This window comes from Gopherus evgoodei, chromosome 15, assembly GCF_007399415.2.
Source record: "Gopherus evgoodei ecotype Sinaloan lineage chromosome 15, rGopEvg1_v1.p, whole genome shotgun sequence".
Lineage (NCBI taxonomy): Eukaryota > Metazoa > Chordata > Testudines > Testudinidae > Gopherus > Gopherus evgoodei.
Window position 1 is genome coordinate 27637437 of NC_044336.1, and position 9159 is coordinate 27646595.

At 58.7% G+C, this 9159-nt stretch overlaps 1 protein-coding gene across 1 annotated transcript; it reads left to right on the top strand.

The window, feature by feature from the left end:
• Nucleotides 1-560: 560 nt before the first annotated feature.
• Nucleotides 561-7776, top strand: NPTX1 (neuronal pentraxin 1). Its single transcript, XM_030534917.1, has 5 exons — nt 561-1180; nt 1515-1719; nt 2502-2746; nt 3252-3431; nt 4222-7776. Exons 1-5 carry the CDS (start codon nt 731-733, stop codon nt 4441-4443), a joined length of 1302 nt encoding a protein of 433 aa, XP_030390777.1. The 5' UTR covers nt 561-730; the 3' UTR covers nt 4444-7776.
• The last annotated feature ends 1383 nt before the right edge of the window (nt 7777-9159 follow it).

The following is a 9159-nucleotide window of genomic DNA, read 5'->3' on the forward strand; positions in this document are numbered from 1 at the left end:
GGGCTGGCGTGCTGGAAAAGAGCCTGCGCTGAGCCCCGCACGGGAGCCCGCGGCACCCCTCTCCTGGCTCCCCACGCGTGCGTCCACACACCCCTGCCTGTACACCCCCCCACACCCACCACTCCTCCCGCGTGCGTCCACACACCCCCCTGCGTGCACACACCCACACCCACCACTACCCCCCGGCTCCGCACACTCTCCCTGCGTGCGTCCACACACACCCCCGGCTCCGCACGCACCCCTGTGTGTACAAACACACCCACCACTACCCCCTGGCTCCGCACACTCCCCCCGCGTGCGTCCACAGACACCCCTGCGTGTACAAACACACACACTTCTCCCTGCGTGCGCGCACACACACCCACACCCACACACCACTACTCCCGCGCGCACGGTAGTTACCCCCCTCCAGTGACCCCCCCCTTCCAGGTACTGTCCCACGGAGCGCGTGTCTGTGCGAGGGTTCTGCCGCAGAGAGAGGGGGGAGCCCCGCCAGCTCCAGCGGGCAGGACCCTCCCCCTCCCGGGCTTTCTTCCCCAGCGCGAGCCGCCAGCCAGGCAATTAAACCGGGATTCCACCCCGTCGTGACGTCAATGGCGGCGTAGCCCCGCCCGCGGGCTATAAAGCAGCCCGCTTACCGCAGTCCACTCGGCAGTTCGCTGGACAGCTCCCGGGTGCTGAAGACGAGGAGGGGGCTCGGCGTGGGGGGAATTTGGCGGCAGGACCAGCCATGCCTGCGGGGGCCCCGTGCAGCCTTTTCTTCGCCTCTGTCCTCTTGCTGAGGGCATGCGCCCAGAGCTTCGGCCAGACGCGCTTCATCTGCACCTCGGTGCCGGTGGATATGGACATGTGCACCTCTTCCCTGCCGGGCAGCGGCACGGCCGAGGAGCTGCAGACCACCGTCCTGCAGCTCCGGGAGACGGTGCTCCAGCAGAAGGAGACCATCATGAGCCACAAAGACACCATCAGGGAGCTGACCACCAAGCTGGGCAGGTGTGAAAGCCAGAGCCTGCCGGAGACTGGCCACAGCGAGTCCAAAACGGGCGGGGGATCCAGCCGCAAACAGCCCGGCTCGTCCAAAAACACCATGGGGGACCTGTCTCGGGCGCCAGCTGCTGAGACCTTGAGTCAACTTGGGCAAACTTTGCAGTCACTCAAGACGAGACTAGAAAACTTAGAGGTACCTGTATTTTCTGTTCTTTCTTAGAGCTAGACAGAGGGGGAAGGGACGATCCTATTTCTGACTCTACCCGGTGCACATCTTAGCCCCGGGGTAACCTGTAATGGTGCGGCGTTGTCCCGTCTGCGGGGCGAATGCAGCAAGGTGGAGCGCAGCCCAAAACGTGAGTCTGGCTGCGGTGTTCGCTTTAGTTTAATTAAGCTAGGCCGCTTGTTTGCTAAGAGCTAAATGAGTTTAACTCTCGGCTGGTGAGCGCCAGAGCGTGTCCCGGGTAAATACCGCTCGGGGTTAATGTGGTTTGTAACAATCCACTTATTCTCTTTGCTCCCCGCAGCAGTTTAGTAGGATCAATTCCTCAGGCCAGACCAACCACCTGCGGGACGTGCTTCAGAATAAAATAGACGATTTAGAGAAGCAAGTTCTGTCCAGAGTGAACAGCCTGGAGGAAGGAAAGTTAACGAAGAACGAGTCCGAGGAACGAAGCAAAATAGAGAGCACGCTCACTTCCCTGCACCAGCGGATCAGTGACCTGGAGAAAGGTAACGGGTCGGGCTGCAGCTGGCCCGGCGGGTTTTAAACGCACCGTTCCCAACCCAAACCCTAGCGAGGGTGGGATAAAAACATCACCCCCCCCCACGAGCCGCGGGATTGAAGATCCTCTCTCCAAGCAGGGGCCCCGTTTTAAACCCCGAGTCTGGTTCCTTGTCCCTTGGCGGGACCTGGGGGCGCGGGGCGAAGGGGCCTGCTTCGCTCACCAGCTATCCGGGAAGCTCCCTAACCCCGCCGTGTTGTGTCCTGGCCCCTGCACATCTGCCCACGAGAAAACCCACAACTGGCCCATTAGAAACCATTGCGCTTTGGACGCGGCTGGGTCCCGCGCCTCTGCCGGGCACTCCTCTAGGTGAGCTGGGGCGGGTGCGCGGCGCCCTCCTGCCTCCCAACCTCCAGCGAGCGGCGGGATTACCAGTCCCGGCTCGCTGCGCCTTGGGGCCCTGCCTGGGCGGTTGATTGGGGCAGGTCCCCCTGGCTTTCCGGCGGAGATGGAAGCGGGCTGCGGGGGGGACCCCAGGTTCCCAAGCGCAGTGCAATGGCCCGGACTGAGCGCAGCAGCGGGCTGGTGGGGTGGGGACGGTGCCATCTTAAGGCTTGTTACATAACGGGGGGAGGGAGGAGAGGAAGGGCTCCTGGGCAGCCCCTGGCGCCGCTAGCCTTGGTCCTGAGCAAGGGGCGGCCCAGCCCAGCTCTTTCTCCGCCGGGTCCCTCTCCTGCCCCGTGCAGAGACCCCGCGCGCGGAGAGCAACCCCCCGCTCTCCCCGGGCAGGGCAGAAAGAGAGCCGGCCGGCCGACAAGTTCCAGCTGACCTTCCCGCTGCGGACCAACTACATGTACGCCAAGGTGAAGAGGAGCCTGCCCGAGATGTACGCCTTCTCCGTGGGCATGTGGATCAAATCCAGCGCCTCGCCGGGCGTGGGGACGCCTTTCTCGTACGCGGTGCCGGGCCAGGCCAACGAGCTGGTGCTCATCGAGTGGGGCAACAACCCCATGGAGATCCTCATTAACGACAAGGTAGGCTGGGCCCCCGCAGAGCCCCCGGCTCTCCGCTCTGCTCCCCGCGCGTGGGATCCCTGCCGCTCCCACGGGGATGGAGTGGCGTGTCTCACCCCACTCCCCGTGCACTGGGGACAGTGACAGTCCGGGGCAGGGAGGGGGAGCCAGGCCCCAGGAGGCCAGGACTGACAAACCCAAACACTTGGCCCCTAGCTCGGATAAGACCCGCCCTACGCCGGAGCTTGGGGCTAGTGCCCCCAATGGAGTCCGGGCCCCTGTCCGAGTCCGAGTACGCAGAATGGGCCCGATCCTGCGCCACTTCAGCTCCCTGGCAGCTTCGCCACTGACCTCACTGGGAGCAGGGGCAGGTCCCAGCGGCCCCCTCTCCGGGCCGTGGAGCTCCCTGAGCCGCAGCGGACTCTGCTCCGAGGTGGGGGAGGCTCGGGCCGACCTAGGGACCTCTCTGACTCGGCGGCCCCCGGGCTGCAGTAACCTCCCTGTCTCACGCCCCCCCACCCCCCAGGTCGCTAAGCTCCCGTTCGTCATTAACGATGGGAAGTGGCACCATATCTGCATCACCTGGACCACGCGGGACGGCGTGTGGGAGGCCTACCAGGACGGCACGCAGGGGGGCCACGGAGAGAACTTGGCTCCCTATCACCCCATCAAACCGCAGGGGGTCCTAGTCCTGGGCCAGGAGCAGGTAAGGTGCCGCCAGCGCAGGCAGCAGGGGCCGGCGCAGAGCCCCGTGGTTCAGAAGGCCAGGGCTGCCCTGGGGGGCTGCAGGGGAGGGGGCCTCAGGTCAGGGCTGGGAGGGGGGAGTGACCTGAGGGCAAGGGAGAGGAGGGGGATTAAGTGTCTGTCACACACACACACACACACACACACACACACACGAGAGAACATCTCTCTCAAGCACGGACCGTCTCTCAGAGGGGCCTGGACTAAGGGTGCTGGGGGAGCTGCTGCCCCCCCTGGCTTGAAGTGGGTTCCATCCTATGCAGGGTTTTCCGTTTGGTACAATGGCTCTCGGCCCCCACTATACAAATTGTTCCTGCACGCGCGGGCACACACTCTCTCTCTCCGCCTGCGGCACGCACAGTGCCCGGCCTCCTGGCTGCCGGGCTCCCTGGCGGACTTTGCGGTGGGTGGGGGGCAGTGGCTTCTCCCCCGCCCCACCTCCGCGAAGGCTGCGGGGACAGTGCGGCGCAGCGGTTGCAGAAGGGGGCCCGAGGCAGGCGGCTGGTTCCCCCTTAGGGGTGGAGGGGAGCCTGACTTGACGGGCTCGCGCTGATCCCCGGGCCTTGGGAGAGCCAGGCTGCCCCGCGCCGATTCCCCAGCTGGGCTCCCCGAGCGGGACTTGTCACCCGCTGGGCACAGGAGCCCAGAGGCGACTCGGATCCTGGTTCCAGGGGACTCCGAGCCAAGCGCTGGCGGGCAGCAGGGACGCGAACCGCCCTGGCCCCTGTGACCCGCTGCTGCATTTCTCCAAGGACACCCTGGGCGGGGGGTTCGACGCCACCCAAGCGTTCGTGGGCGAACTGGCCCATTTCAACATCTGGGACCGGAAGCTCAGCCCCGGGGAGATCTACAACCTGGCCACGTGCAGCACCAAAGCCCCCGCCGGCAACGTCATCGCCTGGTCCGAGACCAACATCGACATCTACGGGGGGGCCACCAAGTGGACTTTCGAAGCTTGCCGCCAGCTCAACTAGCGGCTGGAGCGCCCCCCCCCCAAGGAATCAAGGACTCGAGTCTGTCCCCCTCCCCCGTCCGTCTGTGCAAAGGTAAACCCAGCAAAGACCCAGGCCCCAGCCTTGCTCGCCAAGCGGGGCGCGCTCCAGCCGGGGGCCGGGCCCAGGGCCTCGGGCAGCCCCGAGCTGCGCCACCCACAAGTAGGTGAGAGGGTTGGTTCGTTCTTCTTCGCTCTGTCTCTGGAGCGCGGCGTCCGCGCTCCCAGCTCCCCCGAACCGGCTCATTTCTCTCTGCCAACTTCCTTTGAAGCCTGCGTGCCTTGGGCTGGTGCAGCGCCTCGGCGCATCTCTTCATCTGCATCCTGGTAAGGAGAGCGCTGCTGCTGCTCCTGCTCCTGCTCCTGCTCCTGCTCCCTCCCCCGCGGCTCGTCCCCTCCTAGCCAAGCAGGGGGGCGCGTCTGCACCCGGAGAGGGGGGGGCGCTGAGTTCTCGCTCCATTCCTACCCGCACGCCCCACCCCTGAGCACCGTGTCGGTGGGGCAGAGCACAAGGCGGCCTCGACTTGCTTTGGGCCAGGGGGTGTGGGGCTGACGCAGGAGCCTCCGGTCCCCGGTTACTTTCGGGGGCGGTGGGAGGCTCCTTTCGTCTTTCACTACCGGGGCGCGACTCCTGTTCACTTGGACTGTCTCTGCAGGAGCATGGAAGGAGCAAGACGCCCCCCACACCTCCCCTCCATCCCCTATTGGGCTTGGAAGCGGAGCCGCAAACCCTGGCAGCGCTCACAACCTCTTTCCTTGCGGGGTAGGGGGACCTGCTTCCAAACCCCTCCGATCCCCAGGCTCCTTCCTTCTCCAGCCTGCCCCCCTTCAACGTTTGACCAGCAGGGGTGTTTCTTGGCCAGGAACAGTCCTGTCCTGTGCCCTAGGAACTGGGGGTTCGGGGCCAGGAGCCCCCCTAGGAGCCATGTGGGATCCTGCTCCGGCTCTGACTTGCTGAAGCCAACGCACCCTCGGAGCCCTGCTGGGTCGCTGGCCAGTGATTTACCATCAGCTCAGCTCAGGCCTCTTCCTCGGCCGCAAAGCGCCCATCCGCAGGCGCCAGACACCCGCAGGCTGCGGGGAGCTGCGGGGGTGGGAGCAAAGCAGGGGATTTGAATCCTCTGGCCACAGCAGGGGCCCGAGTGCGGGTCAGGCGCTTGCAGGTGCCCGGCCTATAGTCAAGCACTTCCCGAGCCGCGTCTGGCGTTCAGCAGCCGCCCTTCTCCGGCCGGGGGAGGCGGGTTAGCTCTGGCCTGGCTCTGAGCCCAGCGGCTCCTGCCCCAGGTTAACTGGGGCGAGTTACAAAGGAGGGGCTGTTTATGGAGCCTTCTACGGGGCCGTCCCCCCCCCCGCTTTGCGGCACCCCTGGATTCCCGCAGAGGCGGCGGGGGCGGGCGGGCTTTGACATTCCCCTGGGTGCTTCGTCTTGGTTCCCTGGCCTGCTAGCAGGGGCTGCTGGGGGACGGGTTGCCCGAGCGATGTTCATGCCATAGAATGTCCCAATTCCCAGCAGGAGGGTGGCTGGGGAGCAGCGTTATCCCTCCCCCTCCAGCTAAACTGCTCCGGCCTTCAGTTTTCAAAACACGTTCAGGTCCCTCTGGCCTTCAACTCAGCAGCCCTGCGACTTCTGGGAGCTGTCCCTTCAGCCAGGGCGGGGGCCCCCGGAGCTGTCCCTTCAGCACCGCGCCCCCCCCCCCGCTGTCCCTTCAGCACCCCCGGAGCTGTCCCTTCAGCACCACGCCCCCCCCGCTGTCCCTTCAGCACCCCCGAAGCTGTCCCTTCAGCACCACGCCCCCCCCCCCGCTGTCCCTTCAGCACCCCCGGAGCTGTCTCTTCAGCACCACGCCCCCCCCAGCTGCCCCTTCAGCACCCCCGGAGCTGTCCCTTCAGCACCACGCCCCCCCCCCCCAGCTGTCCCTTCAGCACAGGGCAGGGGGGCCCGGAGCTGTCCCTTCAGCACCACGGCGCCCCGCCCTCCCGGAGCTGTCCATCCAGCATCAGGCTACCCCGCACCCGCGCCCCGGGGGAGCTCGGGGCCTGGAGTCACCCGGCCCTTTCCCTCCTTGCGCGCCCCTAATGCCCGAACACTTTAAAGAACGGAGCGAGGAGGAAGCTCCTCCATGGAGTCTGTTCCTCCCTGCCCCTGCTGCTCCCTGATGCACTGACTGAACCACGCCTCTCTCAGGTAATGTCCTTTTATAAAATCCGAAGCACTGCAGAAGCAGTGTCTGTTTTGCCTAGCTACACAGGCACCCTACGTGAGACAGCTGTCAAATAGCTTTTACTGTCCCCTGAAAGTTTAGCTACCCTCAATCTTCAGCCTTTCTGCTTTTGATAACACAGAATATTATTTATCTTACTGTAAAAGGAAGTTTATTACCAATAAAAGGTATTTTTATGCAGGAGAAAAAAATAAAAGGATATAAAATTAACTGAACGTCCCTGAAAAATACTTTAAGACACTACAGTGTTGGTGTGTGGGGGTGATAAAGAGAAGCTTATTTTGAAGTAATAGATCTATTTTGTATGGTTTCCCTTTACAACTCTTGGTCTGCAGGAGATCAGCGCCTAGCCCGCTTCTGAACTCCATCTTCGGTGGTAGGGTTGGGTGAGGCAGAGAGAATTCACACGAGGCTGAACCAGCCTTTATGACAAACTCCAAAGATATGGCAAATAAATATGCAACGTGGAGGGATATGGAATAAGCAGTCCAAGGTTGATGCTGCGCTCCAGGGCTGATCCTACTCAAGCCAGGAGAGAGCTGGTCACATGACCAGCCCTTTTAAAACACAGTATTGAGATGCAGAGAAATCACCATCCACAAAACAAATCAAGTTACCTTGATACCAAAACGTGGCCCAGGGCAGCATATTTTAACTGTGCTCTTAAAAAAACCCCAACATTATAAGTTCAGTTTGTTGAGCTAGTGATTGGAAACTGTTGGCTTCAGCTACCAGCAGCTTAAGCACAATTTGCTGCTGGAAAAACTGATAATTGGAAGAAATAAACCCACAGTCCTAATTGCATCTGATTTGCCAAAAAGAGTGATATTATGTATGTACTGTACAGCATGGTAGAAAATAAACATATCTGAATTTGTCATTATTTTGCTAACCAAAGCTGTAAATTTTTCCTATGACTTGCTATCAGTCTTTTTGGGTTTTGAATGGGTTATTAATATATCACACAGCCACAATCCACGTCAGCAGTTCTGGAAATGCACTGTTTCTACTGGTATTCATGCTTTTTTCATTTTATTGCTGAAATTTACATGAATTGTTGAGTTTATTTTTACACAATAAAGACTGAAGAAAGACACTGGGCTCTCTTTCAAATGTTCTGTGAACTTTCCTGATTAGCCACGTGACAGGTCTCTTACTGGGATGATGGGCAGGGCTGGCCAGAGCTTGCTTGTTATTGTAGAGGAATTTCTGTCCAAGGCTCCTTGAAGCCTAAGCTAACTTGAGATTTAGACTCCCTCCCTGATGCCAGGTCTGTCCACTGAGATCATCTAGTACAGGCCACATTTGACCTTTTCTTCTACCTTAGCTTTCACAAGTGGCTCAACACCTAGTGCAATGCATCAGTTAGCCCCAGGAACCAAGTCACCCGAGTGTGGGTAAAGCAGCTGGAGAAAACAGTGGGGTGGGCGTCACTTACAAACTTTTGTTAGAATTGAATCTGAAGAAGCCCAGTCACCAAAAAAGACAACCATCGTATAAGATACAGAGCATTCGCAGGAAGAGTCCCTTTGTATCTTCTACCATTAGTTCATGATGCTACATGTATGTTTTTTACAGCGAGGTGTATAAATGATATGTTCCTATATTTATATGCCTATAACATTGGATTTGTGTGTTACCATTCATGCTAAAGCTATCACAAGACCTTTCATGCTAAGGAGGCAGATATTGGTAATGCATTGCTGATTTTTTAAAAAAGGCTTCAGAGGCATCCTTGCAGTTACAGAACAGTAAGCCTAACTTCAATACCAGACAAATCAATTGAAATTATAATAAAGAACAGAATTATCAGACAGACAGACAGACATGAGGAAGAGTCAATGCAGCTTTTGTAAAAGGAAAAATATCACACCCCACCAGTCTATTAGAATTCTTTAGGTGAGTCAACAAGCAGGTCGACAAAGGTGATCCAGATGATACAGCATAGTTGGCCTTTCAGAAGCCTTTGACACCAAACATTCTTAGCAAACTAGTAGGATAAGAGGGAAAGACCTCTCATGGATCAGTAACTGGTTAAAAGATGGGAAACAAAAGGTAGGAATAAATGGTCAGTTTTCAGAATGGAGAGATATAAATAGCAGGGACTCCCAAGGATCTGTATTGGGACCAGTGCTGTTCACCGTATTCATAAATGATCTGGAAAAAAAGGGAGTAATCGGTGAGGTGGCAAAGTCTGAAGATGATACAAAATTACTCAAGATACCTAAGTCCAAAGCTGACTGCAAAGAGTTACAAAGAGATCTCACTAAACTTGGTGACGAGGCAACAAAATGGCAGATGAAATTCTGTGTTGATAAGTGCAAAGTAATGCACATGGGAAAACACATTCCCAAACTATACAAAAGATAGGATCTAAATTATTGTTTATCACTCAAGAAAGATATCTTGGAGTCATCATGAGCAGATGTTTTCTAAGAACTATCCAATGTGCAGCACCAGTCAAAAAAGCCAAAAGA

Bases quoted from the DNA above. Each gene is read 5' to 3' on its own strand.
- NPTX1 (XM_030534917.1), top strand. From the start codon at position 731: ATGCCTGCGGGGGCCCCGTGCAGCCTTTTCTTCGCCTCTGTCCTCTTG. The intron at 1,720-2,501 runs GTAACGGGTCGG...CTCCCCGGGCAG, and splicing joins GATCAGTGACCTGGAGAAAG to GGCAGAAAGAGAGCCGGCCG. The intron at 2,747-3,251 runs GTAGGCTGGGCC...CCCACCCCCCAG, and splicing joins AGATCCTCATTAACGACAAG to GTCGCTAAGCTCCCGTTCGT.